The 26,030-nt window shown below is 36.2% G+C and overlaps 1 protein-coding gene across 2 annotated transcripts in view; it reads right to left on the bottom strand.

Annotated features, from left to right (window-relative positions):
• Positions 1–728: 728 nt before the first annotated feature.
• MED23 (mediator complex subunit 23) overlaps positions 729–26,030 on the bottom strand; it is a 37,928-nt gene continuing 12,626 nt past the window's right edge. For both annotated transcript variants that reach the window (XM_010013289.1, XM_010013213.1), the window contains 19 exons: positions 21,377–21,577; positions 19,763–19,906; positions 18,169–18,314; positions 17,374–17,619; positions 17,028–17,170; positions 16,306–16,480; positions 14,415–14,578; positions 13,188–13,312; positions 12,488–12,693; positions 11,372–11,552; positions 10,520–10,690; positions 9,285–9,501; positions 8,245–8,481; positions 6,929–7,094; positions 5,798–5,870; positions 4,554–4,768; positions 3,621–3,741; positions 1,732–1,863; positions 729–999 (listed from right to left, as the gene is read on the bottom strand). In XM_010013289.1, the coding sequence (XP_010011591.1) occupies positions 826–999; positions 1,732–1,863; positions 3,621–3,741; positions 4,554–4,768; positions 5,798–5,870; positions 6,929–7,094; positions 8,245–8,481; positions 9,285–9,501; positions 10,520–10,690; positions 11,372–11,552; positions 12,488–12,693; positions 13,188–13,312; positions 14,415–14,578; positions 16,306–16,480; positions 17,028–17,170; positions 17,374–17,619; positions 18,169–18,314; positions 19,763–19,906; positions 21,377–21,577 (3,237 nt within the window). In that variant the 3' untranslated portion in view covers positions 729–825. The remainder of the gene's footprint in view (positions 1,000–1,731; positions 1,864–3,620; positions 3,742–4,553; positions 4,769–5,797; positions 5,871–6,928; positions 7,095–8,244; positions 8,482–9,284; positions 9,502–10,519; positions 10,691–11,371; positions 11,553–12,487; positions 12,694–13,187; positions 13,313–14,414; positions 14,579–16,305; positions 16,481–17,027; positions 17,171–17,373; positions 17,620–18,168; positions 18,315–19,762; positions 19,907–21,376; positions 21,578–26,030) is intronic.

The raw sequence follows: 26,030 nt of genomic DNA, 5'->3' as shown, positions 1-26,030 counted from the left end.
CTGAACACAGTACACAAAACTTAAAGTAGAACATTATATAAATCTAAAATATAATAGGATATCAATAAAATTTACGTGATTGACTTAATAAAAATTACACCATCTCAGAAATAGGAAAGATAAAATATAAACCAGCACAGCTTGAACTGAATATGCAGACTTCCAATAGATTCATTAGAGACAGCCTTTTGGTAGTAATCTAACAGTCTAGTAACTGATGCTAGGTCATATCCATTGCTCACCTGTTGAATCTAAACTGTACATACAAGATTTACAAGTATTTTCAAAGCTCAGTCTTTGGAAAGATATTATAATTAGTTCAATGCAACTGATGCAATCTCTCTGTCTAGGAATGTTTCTGTATCAGGACTTAAATTGCCTGCCCAAAAGAAAAGTAATTCTTCTGCAACAATAATAGAAATTTTTAATAAGTCAGAACCCAAATTTTAAAAGGCCATTTTCTACCAGGCTACATTGAATGTTCGTTCATATCACAGACAGACAGAAAGTAAAAATCCAGAGGACTCAAACCAGAATAGGGAGCAGGATATTGTGAACTCTTCAGAAATCCATGCATTTGCTTGCAAAGTACCTTTACTCAGTGCTTTCAGAGAAAGGAAAAATACACCTCATCTAGTGTCTGATATCAATAACGAAGACAACTGGCACACGCAGAGTGAAGACAGTTTCATTATGCAAAAGAAAACAAAGCAGAAGTCTGTATGTGCACACAGCATACCTGATTTCAGATCAGATAATATTTCACCTTGATCAGTAACAGAAGGAAGCCTTCGTCTCAAGGCCAGAACAGAACAATGCTCCATTTCACTGTGTTACTGGTAAAGTAACATTAACAGGCACTTGGCTGGGCTGCTGCGCAGGTGACCCATTATTGAGAGGTTGTTGTGGAACAGCAGCTGGTTCCATCTTGCTGATGTGTGTTATGAAGCGTAACCGAAGTTTCAAAGCTGGTCTTAAATTACAAATTATTTTCTCAACCTGTTAACAAAAAAAAAAAGAAAAAAAAAAAAAAAGAAAAAACCCACAGAAATGCATTGAGTAGAACAGGAGTATTTTGCCATAATGTCACTACTGTACACAAATGTCACATTAGCGCAATTAGAAAAAAGAAAAAGATATAGTAAATAGCAGTATTTATGTTAATATTTTTTCACCGTGTTAACTTTTTTTGTTAACTAACCTTTAAAATGTTTCCCTAGTGTAGCAGTTGGAACCAGAGCTTTGCAAAACAATTCACACAACTGACACTTTCAAAACTGCATACTCTTATAAACTAAACTTAAATCGTGTCAATGATTTTTCACTGAACATGGATGCATTCTTGCTTTTGTCACATGTTAAATTATATTAATGAATCAGAAATTAGGTAAAAACTGTAAAGATATAGACTGGTGTGAGGAAAAGGTATGAAACATCCAATAGGTTTACTTCTAGTGATTGCTTTAATAATAGTTCTTAAAGGACCCTCAAACTGTACCTTAAATTTCAGGCTACAGAAGTCAACCTTGAAATCTGAGATACTCAGTCAACCATATTTAAAACTTTCTTTTAAATGTGCAGACGTGTGGCAACTTCCTAATTTGCATATAGAAACTAGTCAATAGTTAAGCATTTAGTTGTACTGCTATCTATGAACATAATCCATAAAAAGATGAGATTTTTATATGGGAATAAAGATAACTAAAGTATCGATATCTACTGCTCACTTACTTGGTCTTTCACACTGTCACCTGTAAACATATACTTCATATGATACAAGAAGTCACATATAGGATCCATGTAGTTCAGGTGGGAGCTGTACCGATCTGCATTCAGGAGCATTTCATAAAACGCCACTCCAATCTGTTTCCGAAGACACAAGAAGCACCCCAAATGAAAGCAGGTTTTAAAATGCTTTAGAGTAGAAATACAGCTAAACAGTGTAATAAATATGTACTGCTTTTTAAATATCTGTGATTCCTAACCATTTACTTTCTTACAAGGACAAATGGGCAAATCGAACTCAACCCACTGTGCTTAACTAAATGATCCCACTTTTCCAAGTTAACTTCCAGTGACTGCAGTGATGGCATTTTGGTACATGGCGCATAATTAGTGCTTAAACATCATTGACTGCAATATGGTTTGAGTAAGTGCCTAGAAAATTTGCAAAAGTACTGCTCAGTAAATAACCAGCAAAAGTTTAGCACAAAATTTGAATTTTCTAGAGACATGACAGTTTACAGCATTCAGCTTGTACCTAGTCTCTGTCAAGGTGTTCAGCATACAGTGCATTTTAATGGTTGCATTCTCTACAAAGAATTTAAATACGGCAATGTGAAACTTGTGACTTAAATGACCATGCACAAAGTTCATGATAGGACAGCAACTCCTCGCGATTTCCTCACACTGAAATCAACTCCACACAAAGAAAAAGGAGATGGGAACGTTAAGAAGCATGGAAAGACAACAGCATTTTAGCTTTCCTCGTATTTTTGCTCAATCCAGAAAACGCAGGCGCAGAAAAGATTTCCTACATGACAGAGGAAGAAAGAAACCAGTCAAAGCAATACTTGCTAGCAATTTATAGTATTATACAGTAATCTGTAAGATGATACCGATCCATGTCTGAACAGTACTTTCTGTTGCTCTCCAGTACTTTTCTTTAAGCACTGCTTTATGAAACAACTTTTTAGAGTTATTTTTATTGTAGCTTCAAGACATTAAAAAAAAGCAAAACAGAAAAAAAAGGAGAAAAAAAGGCATTTGTAAAGAACTTTATATGTATATTTTGTTTCATACTTCCAAAGTATACTTGAAAAGAATCAGAAAAGGCTGTAACTGAGTATGCTGTGTCCATGATATATCCAAAAACATGGGAACAAAAGCTACAGAACTCTTCTCCCACTGTGTATGCATCCCTGCATTTTTTGACTTCTTCACAAATCAATGTATGCAAACTAAGTATTTTAGAAAGAACTGGGGGTGACTGGCAGAGAGTTGCAGCACAGGAACTAACAGGAGACAAGATGCACACTTGACATACAGGCTTTGTGTATACTTAATGACAGCACAGGTATTTAAAGACAGGATTCCCAAGTTAAGTTATTCTCTCCAGAAGTGTCTCTGCTACCTGCTGTTTTCCAGCTTATCTGCCTACTGGCTGGCTCCAGTTCTTTTCTCCTCCCCTACACCCTTATCGACACTGATATGAATGTAAGAAACTGCCTGTGCTCCTCCAACCTCACAATTCAGTTTCTGCGTACTTCCCTCCCCTGTTCATAAGCTTTTAAAACAGGCAGTAAGTCTGACGCGTATCTTGCATGCAGTTTAGAGGCCAAAGAAACCATGTATTGCTTCCTATTTTGGGGGTTGTATTTCTTCTCTTAGTTTAGAAAAAGTGCTAGGTGTTTTATCCTGAACCAAGCTGACAAGATTTCAGTTAACTGGGTAGCTGAGTACCACCTCAGCAATTCAGATCCTTGAAAATACTGTTTAATTTGTAGAGAATTTAATTCTGAATGTTTATGAAAAATATCCTATCAGATACTTCTTTGTAATACAATTGCAAAGCTAAAATAACATCTACTTTATAAAGGAGACCAAGAGCTACACTTTACCTCTATCATGCATCGCGTCCTCTCCTGCTGGAACCGTTGTAGAAAAGGACCAACAAGGTGGTAAACGTAGAGTAACTGGAACTCTGTTTTCACTATGGGTATCAATACATCTGTGAGGAACCTGTAGTATTTCAAGACACTTAGTACTTCAACTGGATTTTTATTTCTTTTTCCTTCTTTCCCCTACCCCAAATTCTAGCCAAAATGGATGGGCCCCACAGGTTTGATCCTTTATTTTAGATAACACAATGGAACTCTGAAAATACCAGATTTACAAATACTAGTTATTTCAGTGAAGCTATAGAACATTTCCAGGCATTATTACTGGACTACAACAGGCAAAAATTCTAAGCTCAGCAGAACACTACATGCAGTTTAAAAGCTGTCCTCTGATGTTTTAACGCTAGCCTTAAATCAAAGATCAGGATTGAGGGAAACACTTCATACCACCTTAATTTTGTTCAGTATTTCATCAGTGACGTCTATTAGTTCTCCCATTAACGTGGCCCTGGGGAAAGTCTAATCAAACTTTTATCGCAGTAGTTATTTTTACTTGCTTTAATGCTTAAGTGGGCCACTACCACATCCTTCAGTCAGCAAAACATCTCAACTTGTGGTAGAGGGTATTTGCTAGATTAAGGATAGATTTAGTGATTACAGTTGATACTTTAGGAATATGCTACAGTCAAAGGTTTAAAAAAAGTTACATTAATAAAAGCATGAAAACTGATCAAGATAATAAAAGCTTACAGGTAACAAAGAGATATGCCAGTGGAAGAAGGAGCTGGAAAAAAAACCTGTGATCTATCTGGTGAGTTTTGAAGCTCCTCTGTACGTATTTGCTGATCTAAGTGCTAGAGGTACAGCTCTGTTACCTACAATATGCGTGAAATTTAAAAGACAAATTAAATCATCAAGTATCATTATACCTACTTAGGAATGAGAGAAAGCTGTCCAATGCTAGAATGATGCCAGACAGCATGTGCCAAAGCCAAAGTGTAGCTACAACTCATCTCAGAATACGACTGGTGACACGCTGTGAAGTCAAACAGCTGGAATGGGTAACCAACCCACTCTGTCTCTGACGTCAAGCTGGGACTGTTGATAACGCTCACAATGCGATCATGGAGAACAATCCAGTATGGCTCCTGGGAAAAAATAAAGAGTCAAACTGCTTCCGAACAGAACACAATCTGAGACAATGCCTCCTCAACATTTTCTACTATTAGTGCACTTCTAAAATGTTTTCAACCACATGGTAGTTTATAACCCTGTCTGACAATGGAAATTAAGAAGCACAAAACAGCATCCATGTTATGGGATGTGGTATACTCAAGGTTATATTATCAAGAAATATTTCATGAATTTTATTAGTTAGCTAATACAAAGTTCTCCAAAAGAAGCAGCACTGGGCAAAAAGTCCCAATGGAAGGAAAGAGAATTTTCTGAGGCTTCTAATTGCCAGGACAAACCAGACTGAAAATCCAAAGAAAAAAAAAGTACAAAAATTAAAGAATATAGATGAAGATGCAAAAAGAGTGAACAGGAAGAATAATAAGAAACATAAAAATAATAAAGATTAAATCCATGATGGCTTTCTTCCAAGAAAAGGATCCATACTGTTGGGGAAGAAAAGTCACAAGGAAAGGATAACTGTTGCAGATACAAGCAACAGATAAGCAAGATCAAAATTATTCAGGGAGTCCTGGTCAGGTACAAGAGACATTATATTCAGAAGATCAAAGTTTCTTACTGATACATGAGCCCTGATACTGCACACATTTGCTCTTGCAATTTTAGGCACGTCTCATTTACATAGTTTAAGGACGTGCAAGTACAAGGATTAATACAAAATTAGCTTTGCATTGGAACCCTTACAGATCTTATTTCATAGCTCCGGTTCTCAATACCACACACACAGCATTTAAACACATTTTCAAATAGGAGTGATATACTACTTTTCAATCTAGCCTCAAAACTTAATGGAAAACCAGAAAACACAATTTTTCCATGCTGGAGGAGGAGATGTTTCTCAAACACACAAGCAGCCTTCTGAATAGCATTCTGCAGAACCTCCATGTTGGCTCTAAGTTCTTACAACATACTCTAGAAAGACGTTAAATCTTACATGGAAGAAGGGATTTTTTTTTATTTTAAAATATAACACATTGACTCACTGGTAAGGCTGTGATAATTAATCCAATCGCATTCATCCAAGCTGTGATATTTTCTCTTGGCACCAGGGGCTGACTGGAGAAACAAAGAAAACTAAAGCTCTGAATTTCACAATTGCAATTTGTGCTTCTGGTGCACCTAAAGACAAGGTGTACTCATGCAAAGAACATTTCTCAAGTTGAAAGAGCTATAAAAATATATATAGGTATTTAGGAGAGCAAACAAACAGTATAAATGCTATCGTGATGTTGCTTGCAAAACTTTGTTCAGGCATGGTTTTGTGTTAGCAGCATGTTTTCCTCAAAGGCTGTTACCACACTGTTCTTTATACCAAATAGGCATCCGTGCTTAAGGCTAGCTTGTCCCTTTATCGACTCCAAAATAGAGCTAACAATAATATATTACTAAGCTGAGTAAGCTGAAATCAAATCACTTCAGTTTGTCATTGATCAAAGATGGCATCTGAATCCCTGTGATAATACCAGGTTCTTCCTTTCACTTCAAGTATTTTGACAGTGGCTGAGCAAGAAACAGAGTTACAGGTCAAACTTAAAACATCATGACAAAAGGTTAGCCTTGGCATACCACTCTGTTTCAGGTACCTCTGATTTTACATTAGTATCAGGAGGATTCAGAGTCCTGCCAATGGTTCCTGCTCATTTTTTTGCATTCAAAGATGCAGTGATACTAAGTGATGAAATCTCCTCCCAGCACAGCTGAAAGAACAAACAGACTTTTTTGAGCCTCTCTGCCACTGAACCCACTGGGTAAGTTCCTTGGCTGTGCCAGGTCTTCCCTCTGTCTTTTAAAGGGTATCACACACACAATCCACTACAGCACAGAAATCTAACACATAAATTTTCTCTTTGATCCCCACAGCCACCTTCTCAAAAACATCAAAGAATCATAGAAGGTTTTGGGTTGGAAGAGTCCTTAAAGAGTCTAGTACCAACCTCCATGTCACCGGCAAGGATACCTTCATATTATCTTTAAGTATTCTTTAAGATATTCATATATCTTTAAGTATTTATACTTAACTAAAAACTTATAAAAACCTAAGAAAATGAGTATCACAGACTACTTTAACAATGCATTAACATGTATCTCTAACTATGTGTTAGAGAGCCACATACCTCTTCAGCACAACATTCAGTAATTCATTGCCCACATCTTTCCCTGGAACAGTCAGAGCCATAAGCTCAACACAGGTAACATGGAGAGCATGAGCAGCTGGGTTAGGAAACTCGTTGAATCTCCAGTCGCAATTTGGAAATGGACCTGGTGATTTGCCTGCCATAGGTGACAATGATTAAGGAAAAAAAAAGCTGCCCCAACATAGACTAGTGTTAAGCAGCACACTGCTTCATACTAAACTGAACTGAAAGGTTGAGAACAAATAAACCAACTGCATTTCATAAAGACATGTGGACAGAAGTATGAATACGAGGCACTGATACTCCACTTTCCCAACCAAGACTTAACTCATTTGAGCTATGTACAGAAAAGATCTCTGAACATACTGTTAACAACTGCATAAAAGCAGGGGTTTACATGATTTTAGCTTTCTTTAGAGCGACCTAATAAACTTATTTCAAGTTACACATAAAAGGGAAACAACCTCAGGAAGAGGAGTGAAGGAAGACACATAACATGTATAAAACTGGTCAACTCCAATAAAGCTGACAAATCTTAAAGAATTGTAAAATTCAAATTGTAAAGAATACAATGTCCAGGGAGATTCCATTGGTACAAATCTCTAGAACATAGATGCACAGATTCACTAGCTATTTCCACAAAAATTTACATCAGCAGTAGTTTTAACAGTAAAAACTAATAAAAGGCAACCTATTAAGAACATGTAGGTTTGTGTTAAAAATGTAACTTCTATTTTTTCCCCTCTTAAAAACCAGATTCTCAGCTGTTGCTAACAGCACGTAACTGATCTCCAACTAGACACAGTTAGTTATATGCCATCTTACATGTGGCACTGCTTACAATATTTTATTCTCAGTAATACTGGTAATGGCATTAGGGTAAAAAATAGCCTCATTTTCTACATTTTTGTTAAATGTAGAAATACTCATTTCTACATTTATGTACTCATGTTTTGTATCAAGCTGATTTTATGTGGCAATTAGAATTCAATTCGGAATACATAAACATCAGTATTTGTATTTATAAGTGATGCATTAAACAGTGAAACATTTATACAGCTGCACTGTTCTTGGTTTTCACTATATCTTTCAAGATGTTTTACAGCACAGTTCCTGTGTAGAATAATTTAAAAAAAATTAATCTAATATGAATTTTGACTGATATAAGCTGCTAAATGAAGACTCCAAGCTTTATTTCATATCTGAATAGACAGAAATTAAACTTTCATGTTTTGATGAAAAGAAGCTATAAGACATTGGCACAGGGTCCTTAATGCAAACTTTAAGAAGGATATTGTCTACTAGTCTTCCAATGAGCTTGCAATAATAAGTGTCATCAGGAATCCATGGATTTTCTTCTCGGGCATTCATAGCACATTTGAGGTAAGTATCACTTAGACACCAGCCTAGTGGACGATTATCTTTGAGAGAGCCAATAATGGCATGAACGAGTTTTCTTTTGAGGTTTGTGCGCTCTCTGAGATGCATCTCATAATAGTGAAGAGTATTGTACAGGTAAGTCACTGGACGGTCTACCAAGAAGAAAAGGAAAACAACAAAGATCAGAAATAACTTCTAGCATCACTATTATGTTTATGGTGGCAAATATAAAATTGAAATCAAGAGCTCTACAAGAGTAAGTTGTATGTATTTTAAAAAAGCACATATGGAATTGATTCACGTTGTTTCACTATACAACAGTAATTTTCCTTTGTCTTGTACATACCCTTTAATGTGTGTGCAGAAAGGTATAAGTTGGGCAAAGTCAGTATTACTAACAGTTTGTATCTTAATTATAAAACTAATGTATTTATAATTAAACTGTCCAAATCATCTCTTTGTATAAAGGTATTAAGTAGAAGAATCTAGGTACAAAGTCACAGTACAGCGAGAATACTGTAAATTGTCTGGGCATAACATAGCAATGACATCTACACAAAAAGCTTATTATAAAGGTGCAGTTATAAAAAAGTGTTTAAAAAATCAGGATATTTGAATCTTAAATAAGGACAGATGGAGGAACTGCTTTTTAGCTGTTTCAGTCTTGGTAACAGAAAATTTGTTAGCACGCAGGTCCAAGTACTTACAACTAGAAGGTAATGAAAGCGAAAGGTGCAGAGGAAGCATGAATTAGCAAGAGCTACCTGAATAAAAGTTTACTGTCATTAGGCTGAAATTCACTAAAGAGGGATTTTACTTCTCTGTGGAAATGTACATGGGGCTTACAGGATAGGAAAGGATTAAAACACTGTTGTACTAGTAGATGAAAGTTATGAATGTAGGAGAAGCGAATGATTGCAACATGAGTAAAAGTCTGTATTCACAGATAACTTACCATGGAACTTGTATAAACCTCCCAGATGATCCAATAAAGTTTCTAGTGATTTGGATACTGGAAGCAATTCCAGAAATCTATGGATTACAATGTCAAACACTGGCAGAAAGCGCAGGCATACGTTTCCAAAATAAATTGGTAGGTACTGGGGCTGGATCTGAACTGGGGGATTGACTTGCTCTGCCAAGCCTTCAAAATACAGCTTTTCAGGATATTTCTGGAGGGAAAGAAATCCAACAAAAATCAAAAGCTCTTTCCTTAAAAGCAATACATTAAACATCCAGCATCTACATTGCTTTAAAAAGACAACTCATAACCTTTCATTATCTCACATGAATGCAGTGAGAAGATTTCACTGTAAGGCTCAAGAAGAAAGTTGAAAATTCAACTCTAAATGAAATTATTTAGTTATTAGACTAGTAGATAATAACTTCTTCAGAAAAAAAAACAACAAAACAAAGTTTTACCAACACTCAAAATGGGCATAAGAGAACATTAAGCATCCCAAGGCAAAGCTAAAAGCAGCCAGTGCTTATGTGTCCCTTGCCAAGCATTTTAAGAGAAACCCTAGGGGAAAATCAGCACTACGGACAGCTTCTGTATCATATACTAAATCAGAACACTAGAAACAGTAACTCCCAGGGGAAGAAATAGAGTGTACTAAAATACCAGATAAGAACAGCTGAAGGCTGTTGATTTATCTTTTGACAGAACACTGCACTGGTTCACCCTTTTCTAGTCAGCAGGAGCCACTATGTTACAGCAGCCTTCATATCTCAGCAATTTTCTTCCTTAACGTAAGAGAATATCATGTTCTTGCCACACAGAAGATGGCAGCTTCAATAATTAGGAGGAAATGTAGATTTAGCTATTGCTATATTCATAAAACACCAGAAGGAAATACCTTTTCTCTGATGCGCAAAGACTGTTCTAAATGAGTATCAGTAAAACCAAGACTTTAAACCAATTGGATTTAGATGAGCAAGAATAAATCTCCAACCAACTCTTCAGCTGCTTCTATCTTTGAATATCACTGCACAATACTTTTATTACATAATCACAGTGGGTTTTTTATTTTTTTTAATATATTTTTGATTCTATCCCAGATAAACTACAACTGACTAAGCAACTCTAAAACTTGATAGAGCTGTCCTGTCATTCACCGGACAAAAGACACTGGCTAATCCCAACTCCACAAAAAGTTTTACAACAAAGAACTTTATTAGCTTTGATACCTTGTGATAACTCATATGCTTAGTATGCCAGTCATTCTGCATCCAGTGCTCTGGAGAATTCTCCTTCACAAAATCACTCACTCTGTTTCTGAAATCATTAGGCTTCAGTAAGAGTAACTGAATTATGAAGTAACAGACTTGAGCTTCATTTCCTTCATGACTACGCATAGCCTTAAACAAAATGGATCAGAAAACATGGAATTACAGTTGATGCTGCTGTCTGCTTTATATCCCCTAAACATTGGCTAACAAATGTGGCTACACATCAGCTACATTTGCAAATTCACACTGAACATAAGATCTTTCAACTCTATTTTTCAAGTGAAGATACAGAATAGAGGCAGTTTCAATCATCTGTGAAAAGTACCCATCACATTTTTCATTACATACGCAGAAAGTCTTACAACTCCCCAATGATAGCACATTCTTCCAGAACTCGAGCTCTCTTTTAGCTGCCAGTTCTCTTACTGAAAGTAGTCAACTGATGAAGTTAAAATTGCTTCAAATTTCTGGCCACTCTGACATGTTTGGACTTTAATTTGAAAACTAAACTAAAACTTAAATGAGCTTTATGTTAAAATCACATTTTAAAATATAAGGATATTTACTGAAGGAAAATTTAATTCTTGCTAGATAAGTTCTGCCTTATTTTCTAAGATAACCTGAAAAGACAGAGAAAGCTGCTTCTCTCTTACTTTTCTGATCAAACAGGCTGAATTCTAAGCAAAGAAAGCATACTCTAATGGGTACAAAATTTTCCATTTGCTTCTGAATCATTTAATATTCCTACAAAAGTGACTTGAAGCAGACAGCATGAAGAGCTGGCATTTCATCTTCTAAGACAATACTTACCAAACACAGTATCAACCTATCCAGGGTTACAATGTTGTATTTCCACACCATGTCATTGAGAATCTCAATACACTTATTGAGCTGCTGGCCTCCTGCAGAGGTAGAGAATTCATACACCAAAAAATCTGCAAATGTCCTGACATGCGCCACCAGAGCTCTGGCCCCAATTCTATCTAATACTCTAGCAGGGCAGAAGAGAAGAAAAGGAAAAAAAGAAAGGCAACAAGCAATTGTTACTGGTTTTAATATTTTTAACTGGTCTATTTCATAGTAGTTAGTGGGTTTTAATACAAATGTCTTTTAAAAAAAAAAAAAAAAAAAAAAGACAAAACCTTCCCTTTATTAAATGAACTGAAGAAAACCCCAAAGCAAAGAAAAAACCTTACAGCAACAGAACTCCAAAGTATAAATACTGATCAGAAAAAATGCTTCAAGTTCACCAATTCTTATGCATAGTATTCTGCCCAGAACCCACACTTTAGTTACACACGTCTTAGGACAATTTTGTGCAACATCTTTACTTTCCTGCACTACGCATTTTGATACAGCTGCAACATTAAAATACTGGTATTTCATCATTACACAGATGAGTATTACACGAGATCAAAATATTAATTGCTGCAACAGACCTAATAAGGACTGGAAAGAAAGAATCAATTTTTCACAGCTACAGCTGATGATGCTACTGCTGAGAACAAGGGAAAAAAAAATAAATTGTAGGACTACTACTTCTATAGTAAATTTTCATCTCAATCCAACATTTATTTTTTGAAAAAATATTTGGCCTTTATTCATGTTTAAAGGTTACTATTTCAGATGCCTGAAATATTGTCTTTACAAGTAAACTGCTTAATTCAAACACCTCACATCCTTGTCTCTTACCAGGAAGAATATGCATTGCAGCCCACTGTGTGGTGCAACCAGTCTTTATCAGTGCACAATTATTATATGCCTGCTAACACCTAGCTCCACTCCTTTTTTCCATGCTCTGCATGCTCTGAATTAATAAAAAAAGCACAAATCAAGCTGTTAATGCTTTTAATGCACAAGACCTACATCCTCAGAACTGAGAACATTGGTATAATAACTTTGAAATAGCACATCTTTTAAGCTCACCTGTAGCCAATTTGATTAATGTGATCGGTATCTAACAACATCTTCCATAGGAGACAAAGGAAAAGTGGGGGTGAACCCTGCACAGAAAAGTGTGTGATTATATCATTCTCCTTGGTCATAGACTTCCACTTTCGGTATTCTTCTTCCACGTTCTTCTTCAAGTTAAAACGGCTTTCCTGAGGTACATTATTCTGTTTGAAGAACACCTGAAATAAAGTAGGCTTTGCTGTGACTGAGAGCCTACAGTAAAAAAAGTTTAACAAACTTTTACCTGACTTAGCACCTTAAGAGTTCCTATTTCCTCATACAATATAAACCTACTAGGTAGGGTTGTGCTTCACCACAACACCACAGCTACTGTTTTGTCACTAACAAAGCTACATGACAAGCTGCCACAAGAAAAAAAGGCTTTTCCAGCTTTTCTTCCCTTTTTTTCTTTTTTTTTTTCTTTTTAGAACATCTGATTTACCTTTCACTGGAAGTATTACTTGACCAAACTTGGCCTTGCAATAATCCAGCAGAAGCTAATGCATTTCTGAAGAAATAACAATGTTACAATCATGCTGCATTCCTTATACTTGAGATTAATGTAGTCTGGACAGAGGAAGAATCACATCAACTAGCAAAAGGCAAAGGACCTTGTAAACAGAGTAAATTCTATGTAATTCCAATTACAAAATCATCAGTTTGAAACAATTACCTGCAGAGGAGCTGGAAAACAGCTTAGTGTATGTGATGCCCAGTTATGTGGAGTAAAACTCATTATAGTCTGCAATATATCCTTGCACCAAGTTCCCTGAATTGAATCAGAGCCTGTGAAAAAGTCTAGAAAATGGATTGATAATATTAGAATTTCACACACACAAAAAAATTTTTACTGGTATTCCTTTTGTAGTCACATGCATCAATTCTTTTGTTTCCTTTTTGGCCAACTTCTCCCACCCCTGTTCTCTGAGTCTTATTTACTCTATAGAACAAGCTGGACATTATATTTTTTTATGCTATAAACAACAACAAAATTATTTTTAGGTTTTGAACTACAAATAAAGCAATCATGATTTTCAGATTTTGTGTTTAATTTCCTGTAATGACAGTACAAGCTTTTGCTAATTAACTGATTAGACTTAAAAAAATCCTGAGGAAGATAATTATGATGAAATTGCCAGATGCCATTTCAAATTGCTTTAAAAAGGCCACTCAGCTTTCCCAATTAAGCTGCAGAAATAAAACATAAGCCTCATCCCCCCAACCCCAGTGTTAACATTAAAGGTTGAGGAAAGGTTAAAAATAAAATTAAACAAAAACCCTAGCACAAAGAAGCCTTTTCCCTTTCAAATCACCTCAACCAGTTTTTGTGAAATCACCTGGTTTAACTCTCCAGCAAGTCTCCAGACAAGAACTATAAAAAGGAGAGAAACACCCCTCTCAAAGCTAACAAAAGCCTGACCCATGTCATTGCACATTGTTAAAACATTGAAACACACAATTAAAGCTTTGCCCTTTCCCTTACTACTTTTTCTTAGAGGTAAGCTCTAGAAGGGGTGGCTTCCACATAAGCAACATACTTGCTTTTGTGGAAGCAAGTCCATGGTCGTCTTTATTTTTAATGGTATCTATCAGTAACCAATCCAAACTTTTAAATTTAAAATCATGACACTGAAAATAAGACAGTAAGAGAAACTTGCACACTATTTCTGTATAAAAATGAAGTTTTAAATGATGTCCCATTTCATTACTGCTTTAATAATAGCTATTTGCCTGAAAACAATTAGTTGGAAATTAAAATTACACTTTTTTCAAAACCAGAATTGTCTGGGATATGTTTTACGACTGGGTCATTTCCATGATACTCTATTAAACAGTATTTTAAAGAAATGGCTTGACTACAGCTTTCACTTAAGATGCTATTTCACAGTACTGCCATTACCTGTCACATGTGTTGCCCTTGCTAGAGTTAAGATCAAAGCCCTGTTGAGTTCTTCTGATTCTGCTGAAAGAACTGTTTTGGGATCACTGAGGAATCGCGTAAACTGTGGCTGGACTTCTGAGCTGCCCAAAGCTGTGATTAGCCTTAAAGCAGTACTCTCAACACTGAAAGAAGAAACAGTCCAGTTAGCAAATAATGCTTATATTGCTGCTTCTAAGATTCCAAAAATACCTATTTTTCCTCTAGTTTCTACTTCAAATAATACAAAAACATTTGTTTTGAAAATGGTATTCTTAACCTGTCAGAAATTTGCTTTTTCCACTGTTTAACAAATCTGTTAGCAACTATTTAAGTACTTTATTTTTAAATAAACTTCTCAAAAGTTGATTTAGTGAAAATCCCAAGTGCAAAGCCCCTGCAAAAGAGTCTCAAGTCTCTCCAATTTAGAGCATCCCCTCCTTTGTTATCTTTTTAACATCTTCATCTAAACAATGGTATATAGATAAATGTATGCAAAAACAGAATAAAAAGGCATGCATAATGCATGGGAAGTTTCAAAGCTAACTATCACCTTGAAGCAGATAACACTAAATTGTCCTTATTAAAGAAATGATTGAAAGCACTTTATTTTCCAGTGCTCTAATTGGAAATGCTTTTCACACCAGATAGCTTGAAGACTTTTATAACATTGTGTCTTTGAAATGCCAAAGCCATAGGTTAGTTTACTCCAATCTATTTGCATGCTGTGCTTATCAAAGTGACTGGTTAACATCCATATTTCACAGACAAAGATGACAAAACAAGATCTAGGTGAATAAAAAAAGCAAGACCTTGAATTTAAGGAGAAACTTGTCTTTGCTTATACAATGGCTTGGGAAGGGACCTTAAAGATCATCTAGTTGCAAACCCCTGCCATGGGCAGGGATACATTCCACTAGAGCAGGTTGCTTAAAGCCACGTCCAACCTGACCTTGAACATTTGTTCTCTTTATTTTTGATAAAGGATAAGCAACTGAGCAATTTGAATTTGGGGTAAGAAATTACTGTGTAATTAGACTTCCTTGGTATGAACTGATAATTAGGTTGTTCTGTGCCCCTCACGCACCCCCACGAATAAGTATTCTACTCTTAAAGTGTAAATGGACACTTTTCCTCAACTCTTCTACAACAAACCCCAGATTCTACATATGAAATGAATCTTTGTTAACAGTAAGTTAAACTCAAACCTTTTCCCTAGAATTATCCGTATATCAACTCTACAGCTTCTTTAACCAGCTTCCCCACCTTTCTTGCATCCAAATTAGCCACTGTTTTACGCATGCTTTACATCAATGTAAGACACGAACCACACAACGGAAGTGACACTTTCTTCTCTAGTCAGGTTCATGTACAGCCACCATAACTTTGCACCAACACCTTTACAGCTGTAGGCTCAATCAGATCATTTCTCTGATTTGACTGAAAATCAACTTCAGAAAAGAATTAAGTGGAACCAACTTAACTCTTGTAATGAAATTAAACATCATCTACAGGAGTAAGCAATCGCAGTCCCACTAGCAGACAAGCCAATGACTGTAACACGTAGTGGGCATTGCCTTTGTCTCTAGTTTTCCAACACATGCTGACATGACACTTCTGGTGCGCATTCCTGTGTTTTGACCTGTGACACTGCTGCCATGTCTGTGCAAGAAACTGCCTCATGCAACTCTGCAGAGTATTACCACTAACATCCATCTGTATTTCTGAAACATGACCTGCTGAGATACCACAATTTAGCCCCAGAAGACCAGGAAGTACCTACGTCCCATTTAAAGATAGTTCTCACACAGCTTTCCACATACGATGAAGGAGAAATCTGAGATTATGGTTAAATATGGTAACTGCCACTCACCACAGATGAAGCTGGTTCTGATTAGTCTGTGGCACAGCAGCCAAGGAGTGAAGATGGCTGAGCAGCTGCACTCTATAATGAGGCTGGATGTGATGCATCCGATAGCTAAACATTTCTAGTAGAGTGTGCAGAATTCCCCATGCGTGAGATCTGAACACTGTTGGCAGAAGCTGACCTTATGAAAAAGAGTTTGCAAAATAAGTCTTTCAAGGGATTACACTTTAAAATATAACTCCAGAGTACACTGCAGTTATATTAGGCTGCAAGTCAGGTATTTGATTTGAAAATGGTATTACCTACAAGGTGTGAGTGTGCAAGCGCTGTCTGAAGATGCTGTAAATGTGTAGAGCTCAATAATATTTTGAATGAACATATGCAGCAGACATGCAAATAATTTTAACAAGAGCAATGAAGTATCACTTGTGCCCAAATAAGTAACTTTGCTTATGATTTTCCACTAAAGCCTATTTTTGCACAGCACAGCTTAACTAGTGAGGTCCTGACCATACAAGTGATGGCATAAAGGGAGAGCAACACATTCATCTGAAATTCACTGCAGCACTAGGATAAATATTACAATTTCTTTTATATTAAAATAATTCATACATGTATTCAACATGCTGTATCATTAATTTCATTTTTACTATGGTCTCTAGTTGCCATTAAAAGAAAGTCCTACTGAAAAAAAGGAAGGGGGAAGAAAAAAAGGTTTTCTTTCTTACTGATAAAGCCTTTGATGCCCAAGGATTCTATTTCCATATAAACCAGCAGGCGACTATAGGTTTCCACAAGAGCAGGAGCCAAGGCCACACTAGATTTTGCGTGAGCCAACTTAATTACCCTTGTAGCTATGCTATGAATCAGACTGAGGAAAAAAGAGAAAGTATTTTTCAATCAAAATCAAGATCTTGAAAATTAAGAAATTTACTAAGTAAACAAACAGATCTATACTTATGTCCAGACACAGGAAAGCTTTCCTGATAATAATTAGTCAAACACAGATTTATGAGAGAAAAAAATTAAAAAAAACCCCAAATAAACAGAACAAACCCTAGCTGAATACTGTACCTCATTTTGGCATGAACTGTGAGTGAGTCCAAGAGGTTCATTGGCAATGGAGTAATAGACCCTGAAGCCATGCAATTAGTCCCTGGAAGAGGTATCCTCATGTTGCCATTTCCATAAATTGTTTCTACTAGTACTCCCATTGGCAAAGTGAAACACTCTGAATTAGTTGAATAAGCATTGCACAACAAGGCAATCTTGTAGTCATTCATTTGTAAGTTTTTATTTCTTAAACTCTGTTGCAAAAACCTGTGTGTCAAAGATATTAAACACTGAGTAGAAAGAAACAAGGAGAACACCACACATGCATTCCAGGAGTACAGCCACAACAACCTCAACCAAAAATCCATTGTAAAACAGTAGAAACCCCAAAATACTTACTAATTGCATCACATCAAAATGACTACATCTTATGCCACATTTTCACTGTATACGATTTTCTTGTATCAGAGAAAAATACACTTTAAAAATCACTATTCCAGAAAAAACTTAACCCGACGTACTGCTTATTTACAGTTTCCAAACTACAGAATAATAAACCCTGTCAATTTGCTTTCAAGTTCTCCATCAGTAAAAAAGATTAATTTGAGGTGCAATATATTATTTCCATTAGGTGTACGATAAGAGTATTTCACTTTTTATGAAGTATTTTGACTTTGAGCTTTTTGAATGACTAATTCTTTTGATAACCCTTATACTACATCCCATCACACAATACATTTTGAATACAGACTTGAAGCTTCCTATTCCATTATGCCCAGAGACAAATCAAAACATAACAAAACCCTCAAAACTCACTCATGGTGAAGTTTAAGAGAATGAGGAATGGGAATCTGTAACTTGGAGTTGTCACTATGGGCCTTCCGGTTCAGATGTATCCAAATACAGGTCATTGCAAAAGCATGAGTTGACTGGGGTTTGTTAATATCAGGTACAGGAATATACTAAAGAAAAAACAACATGAATGTGACATATTGCATGTATTAATGAACAGAAAACCAACTTAGATAGCCAGCATTAACAAGGTCAAGTTTTTCTTTTTCTGACTTGCAATACCATAAGCAACATTTGTAGAGAACAGATTCTGCCCTCATCTATGTTCACAATTTTAAATATTGAGCTCTGGAAGGGACCTGGACCTCAGTAAAACAAACAAATAACCTAAGACCTCAGCAAATGGAAGCTCATGCTTCAAGTATATAAATTTGAAACACATATAGTTACAAAGCATATACGTTTACTCTCAGTCTCACACTTACACATTATTCAACAATCAGTTATGGCTTCCATAGTAAGCACTCAGTGATTCACCAGCATTTTCTGAAAAATCTAATTTGTCTAGCATCACCATTATCCTTAAAGATTAATACGCTTCCCAGGAAAAGGAACAGATACACCCCAGAATTCAAAAGGTTTTGGCTACAGACTCAGGTATATTACTGACGTTGGAAAAGGCCATCCGGCTCTCTCCTTTGCCAACATCCGCATTTCTTTCCCTTTGGTACAGTTACTACCACACAAGCACACAAGTGAGACAGCACCAACACATAATCAAGGAGACAGCAAGAAAGATCCTTTGAAGAGCAACGGCTGTAGATAACATTTAAACTTGTGAAATTGAATCCTCAGAAATGCCTTACTCTGACAAACATGTTAAACAAGTGTAACTCAGAGCCTATCACTACATCTAAAGTAAATAGTACTGTCACTCTTCCCATATTTTGTGCTGACAAAACCAGCAGAGAGCTCATGAAACTAACTGCACTGAAGAATTTCTGTGGGTCAAAACTAACTTGATGGAGGTGGGGAGGGGAAATTGCTACATATTAGTTTGGTACACCACTGACCCAAAACAGAAGTCAGTATGATAAGAGCAAGCAACCAGGACTTCACGTTGACAGCGCTGTCATGACAGAAGTTTAAGAGCTTCCCCAAATTCCCCTTCAGAAACCTTAATTCTAGAGGAATGTATAAACGTACACTGAGTAACTAGAATTTTATTTGCTATGGAACAAATTTAATGTGTCTTGCTCAGTTCTTTGCTGAAAGCATCTCTCAGTGTATTATTCTGTTGCAGCACAGATATAACCATAAAATTCCACATTAATCCTTAATAGTATCCTCAGTGTTTTAACAAACTCCTCAAAACCTTAGTCAAACCAAAGTCAAGGAAGAGAGGAGTTAAAAGGAGTCTTTTTCACGCCTAAAATCACTGCACAAATGTGGCTACTGGAAAAACACAGCTAGGAAACCCTGAAAATTTTCATTTAATTATGAAACATCTCCAACTACACAGCACACTGCTGCATCAGTGACTGAAGAATGATATTGATATAGGAAGGTCTCAAACTGAATTAAACCCAAAACTTTTACTTTCAGAGAGAAGACTTACTTCTTTCTCAGGATACAGGAGGTCAAAAAGCTTCATAACAGGGAGGAAGTCAGCCAATGCATTCTTCTGGATGCTGCCAGAGATGAACTGGAGTAGCACCCACATCAGATGGTCTCTTCCTTTAATGAGACCACGGCCTGCCAACTGTCAAACACACTCAGTAATGGACAAATACTGCATATAGAAGAAAAATCATTGCAAAGATTCCTATAGAAGTAGAAGGGCAAACTAAAATAATCCAGCAGAGATTACTTGGAATTTCATAGCAGGATTTAAGCCAAAATATATGTCATGTTTTCAGAAAGATGGCAAACAGGTACTAGTAGTTGTAACACAGAAACAGACTCTGGGAGAGCCATAACAATTAATGGTAAGATTTAAACATTTATTCAGCTCTTGAGGATCACTGTTCTGAAAAAATTAGCAACTCATAAATACTGGATTTAAGTTGTCACCTTGCAGCCCTGTAGCCAAGTACAGTATTGCCACTGCTAGCAGCAGGCCACAGGTTTTATATTAACTTTATCTATAAAGAAAGGCTCTGAACCAGAACAACTTGGGCTTTCTTCATGTGGACTCATCTGCATTTATTTTTTTGTTACTCAACTTCTCCATCTATTAAAAGCAACTCTTTAATAACCAGTACTCTACACTTAACCTCTACTCTTACCTGGCTTGCTTTAGTTTTAGATTAGATTTGTGTAGCTGTGTTGCATAGCATCCATTGTTTCAATGACTCATTAAGAGAAATTAAAGGAAAGCAACCCTGGTAAAACTAATTTCAGGGATACCAAAGAGAGCAGAGAATTAGACTCCATCACAAGTAAAACATAACATACTTAGTAAATTTTAATGTAACATGGAACTGGGGACAAATGAAGTCATGTGCCGTGCATGTTAGAAACTGTATCTAAATTGCCACAAACTAATCAACTGCACAGTGAGGAGATAGAACACCCCTTTCCTACCATCGACATTGTACTTTCTCTCAGCAAAGTGCTCAGGATGTTGCTGGCTTACTGTAACCCCTACTCTCCTTTCTTATGGAGGCAAAACCACTCCCCTTAGAATTCAGAGAGGCACTGAGACCATAGAAAAGTGTAAATACTAGACAGTGTATCAGTTTTAACAGAATTAGTATGATGAAATAATAATAACTTTTCACTGTGATTGCTAATATCCTTGTAATTGGAAAAATGATCATTGATTAGACAAATTGTAAGTTCTTGCGTCCACTTATGTGGCATGTTTCTTTAGTTCACAAACTGATCAGGGAGTTCGCTCTGTTTGAAGCTTGGTTGTAAATTGGATGAAACAGCACAGTACTTGTATCTTGTCAATTATGCCAGTTTATTTCCTTATTCTAGTTACTAGCACATTTTGAATCCAAATATAGTGCAACATCCTGTAACTGAATACACTAGAAACAGACCCAGCACACAGTGATTTCACTTGAGAATTTGACAGAGTGCAACAACCAAAAATGTAATTCTTATGCATCAAGTACTTCTTGCAGGGGTGAGCGATGTTTTTGTTGGTTTGGGGTTTTTTTCTCCAAAAAACTTGTTTTGTTTTTAAAATCTGTTACACGGGGGAGCGATACAAACAATTTACCTTTTGATGGAGTGACAGGACCATATGAGGAAAACTTGCAAACTGAAAGAGCACAAAGAAAATGAGCTGGCTGGAGAGATGCTGCCACAGAAGCTGACTGGTTCCACCATCATCAAACTTCTCTTCAGTCTCAGACCGTTCCATGGCATACACCACAAGATCCACCAGCTGGTCCTCCAGCACAGGGCAGCGCTGCTTGTGCTGTAAGGCAGAGATCAGATACAGTATTCCAAAAGCCTTGCCATTAACTTCAGAACTTGTACAGTTGCAGTTATAGTACAGTATTTTTGACAGAAGGCTGGGAAGCATGAAATGAAGTCTGAACTTAAGTTAAGGATAATCCAGTGTATTAAGGCTGCACTATGTTACAGGTCACAATGATTTTTACATTTTATCACATTTCATAATTCCCTACTCAGTTCCAACATACAGATCATAAACTCACAAATAACATCTGAGGGTTTTGTGGTTTTCAATAAATTAATGCAGAATGTTATTTCTCTGATCTTGCACTGATGGAAAACAAAGTCTATTCTTTTCACATGCTGGTGGGGGTACTTGTGTTTGGTTGGGGGTGGTGGTGTTCGGGTTTCTGTGTGTATGTATTTCCCCTCGCTTCCTTCTGTTCTCTGTTAAGCCCATTTCAAAAGTAGGGATCACCATAAAGAAAAAGATATATCAATTATACCACCAAACCCAGAGGGAACACCCCAAGACACAATATAGATACTTAATGACTATTCTATTTTCCATTCATTTTGGGCTCACCTACAACTAGTAGCAGAATTAACATCTCGTTAATATGCCTATACTTAGGCGCTGTCCTGTTGATGTAGCACCACCTGGTACAAGACAAGGTCAAAAAGACTTGAAAATTAATCTGATAAAAGTGGTATGTTCTACACACTGGGAATAGAACAGAAATCAGGTACAGCGATGAGCTCTTCAGATGTTAGATTTAGATTGCCACAGTCTCCGCAGTAAGCTATGCGAGCACAGAAATAATTTAAAATACACAACTTCCCTGATGACTTTTAATAATGATTAAGGAATGCATTACACAGCCAAATACATATGTTAGTACAGATGTATGTAAAGCAGGCCCCCTACCAGCAATTTGGAACTCAGATTATAAATCTTCGATTTAAGATCATCAAGTATAATGTCACATATCACAAGTTCTTTAGTGCAACATTTTATTACCTGTGCTTGTATGGTTACTCTTGTACTATTTCTAAGGACAAAAAGCTGTGTGGAATTCAACTTACTTCAAACAGTGCTAGCCAGCACTCTGAAAACAAACCTCTGTTTGTTTCATTACAATCTCTATTCAGGAATGGTCAGGAATGTTTTGGTTTGGGTTTTTTTTTACAGTTGATGCCTGTAACATAATGCAGCCTTAAAGAAAACATTATTACTTTAATGATACAAAAGAAAAGGAACTGAGCTGCCCAAACACTAGTCATGAAAATGCAGTATCCCTTTCTAGAGGCAAAAAGATGTGTATAAAGAAGTTTAAAAAGATCACCCAAGTACTCATAAAACATTTTAGGGATGCTTTAGATGAGTTCTTTGACTTACTAGCCAGGCAGCCTAAAAAAACCCTTTTAATTATTAAAGAAAGAAATAATAAAAGTAAAGAGAGATGCTGAAAGGAGATGCTTGTTCTACCTTCATCGATGGTAGTCTTTTGCTATGAAAAAAAAAGAGATTCTCTTCAATTAAAAATAAAATGCAAGAATGGGAAAAGTTGGCAAAATAGTGAACAGCATCCCCTGTTGCATGCTCTTCGCCAGCTCAAAACTGCAGAAAGCTACAATTCCAGCTGTGCTTTCTCGAAGCATGCTTAACGCAAACCTCCAACTAAAACAGAAAGCATCAATTACAGTTTCACCTTCCCTTCCAGTACGCAATGCCATTATCACGGATCAACCACATTACAGGTTTACAGAGAGCAGTATTAACACCACCAGTTGAGAATACTTTGAGGATTTTGTGGTTTGTTTTTCCCCCTCCCAAAGCAACTAATTATGAAGCAGAGCAGGGTGCAACAGACAACACTACAGACTAGTTTATAATCCAGCATGCAAAACTACTATGTACAGGGCTTGAAATTTAATAGTTTGCTAAGCACCGGGTTAATGTCCAAACGTCCAATCATGTTAGGCTATATTAATTTAGAGTAACGTTATTCAAAGAATACAACAGGAAAATATTACTGTTAAAAAGAAAGCCAGAATTTCCAGTAGGAATTTTCACTATTCTGAATAATTCTAAGATTGGGAAAAGTTTAGGATCCAGGAATTAAAAAAACAAGTTCATTCTTTTATTCTGAAAATCATGCTTTTATTGCTTTAAGAACAATTATCATAAAGAAATATAGCAGTACTTCACATTCTATCTTCATTAATTTAACCTTCTGGCATTTTTTTTTCTTTTTCTGTATTTTCAGTGAATACACATTTTTGCACAAATTTGCACCAGCTCTCTGATGGAAGGCTGGCACTTTTTTAAGTAGATCAAAGCTCCAATTGGGTTTGGTTTGATTTGGTTTGGGGTTTTTTCTGGTTGGTTGGGCTTTGTTTTTCAGGAGGTGGAATGGGAGGTGGGGTTGTAGCATTGAAAGTGTTCCCTAAAAGAAGGCTATTTTAAGAAGTCAGTAAGGCCAGCTGCAAGCTATTACAATTTTTTAATATTTTGAGCAAACAACATTTAGCTCAAAAATATTTCATAAATATTCACATTTGAGAAATGGATTCAGAAGACCAAACTGCAGAGCCCAAGATGCCTGCAAGAGTAAATGGTGTCTCCAAAAGTCCAACTCAAGACCGTGCAAGTTAAATGCTTGAAGTAGTTAATACAAGACAGAACTATAGCCACAGCCACTTCCATTTTCCAAAACTGTATGCTACCAAGCCATAGAACCTTAAAGCTTCATCTTCATATTATGCCTGATTCTATTTCTACCAAGTTCAGTGGGCATTCTCAAGTTTTCCTCATTAAAAAAGGAGTAAGTTTCAACAAGCAACACAAGAACACTCAAGTGTTCTCAAAGCACACTCTCACAATCAGAAATACATAAAAATATTCACACCCCTTAATTTAAGTACTTTGCCATAGTAACACTAGTAATATTGGATAGTAAGTTCCCAGCATCAACCTATAATATTTTAAAAATAAAAGGGAAAGGACAATTTTTGAATATTGCATTATGTCATTCCTTTCACTTAATAATTCTGCTTACACAATGCATGCACAACATGAAATAACGTCTTCCACAAGCAAATTATCCTTGTTCGTAGCTAGGAGAAAACACAACTACACATTCACCTGAATGGAGCATGGCATAGATAACTTCTTAGTCAAGAGCTGGTGATCACCGCTGCTGGTTTAAAAGGTGACCAGCGAAATATACTATTTAAAGAGCAAAATCATTAACACAACAGCTGCTAATTAAAAGTGTGTATAACATCACAGAACCAAGACACTGTAAAATTATCTCCCCTTTCAAATATTCTCCAACCCAGAGAAATCAATAACAAAGGTTTTTCATTGTTCAGAGAACTGCAATACAAACCTGACTGCAATTATGCAAGCAAAAATGGCATTTTATTCTTCATGCAAGCCTGTACATACAGACAAGGTAAAGATAGAAATCAAAATGTTTAAAGTAACTTTATGATGTCCTTAAGACATTATTAAAGCTCGACTGTAGAAGCTCTAAACTAAACCTTAATTTGGCATCAATGTATTAAGACACTTTGAACTGCTAATAATTTTTCAAAACCCAGGCTGTTACATACCTCATCAAACTCCTTAAAAGACAATTAAGAACTGGGGAGTACCACCCACCTAACAGCAGAATAGAAATTGATGTAGAATCATAGATCCATTTAGGTTTTAAATGACCCTTAAGATCATGAAGTCCAACCGTAAACTATGGTAGCACACATGATAAAATACAATTTAAATCTCTAATTCCTACAGACCAGTTCAAACAGGTATGCAAGAGAAGGTACTGTCCTCCACGCAGACAGTAGCAAAATATAAAAAACCCCAAACTCCAACTGAAGGAACATTTTTAAGTCTGTACTTTTACACCTGGACTTAAAGCTATATACTTGATAAAGGTATTAGAAACCTCATCCCACAACAAAATTCCACAACAAAACTTAGAATCCTGAAAGGAACATATGAATCTATAAACTTACCAAATTTTACCTTCAGTTTTCTCTCTGCAAGATTACAGGACAGCTGGATTTGTACTCTGGTTTTTGTTTGGGGTTTTTTGTTTTTTGTTTTTGTTTTTTTTTAATACAACTCAGAGACGGCTTGAGTGACCAGTTTTCTAACATAGAACTACTTAGTTAAAATTGAACTGGAAAATTTCACTGTGCATCTTCATGAGTATTTAAGAACTAAGACAGATTTGGCTCAACCATACGTAGTTTATAATGCCAACAGATTCAAAGGCTCTAATCCTGCAACTAGATCTGTGTAAATAGTTGACAGGGCATACAAGCAGATTCACATAAATAATTAATGATCATAAATAAATAATGATCATTGCTTTGAGGTGTTTCTGAACTTATTTTGAAACAACCTTGGCAATGCTTGCATTTCTAAGTGTCTTCTATTATATTGACAATTTACT

This window comes from Nestor notabilis, unplaced genomic scaffold, assembly GCF_000696875.1.
Source record: "Nestor notabilis isolate BGI_N333 unplaced genomic scaffold, ASM69687v1 scaffold6760, whole genome shotgun sequence".
NCBI classification, from domain to species: domain Eukaryota; kingdom Metazoa; phylum Chordata; class Aves; order Psittaciformes; family Psittacidae; genus Nestor; species Nestor notabilis.
Note: the sequence above shows the minus strand (reverse complement) of the source record. Positions and strands in the feature narration are given on the sequence as shown.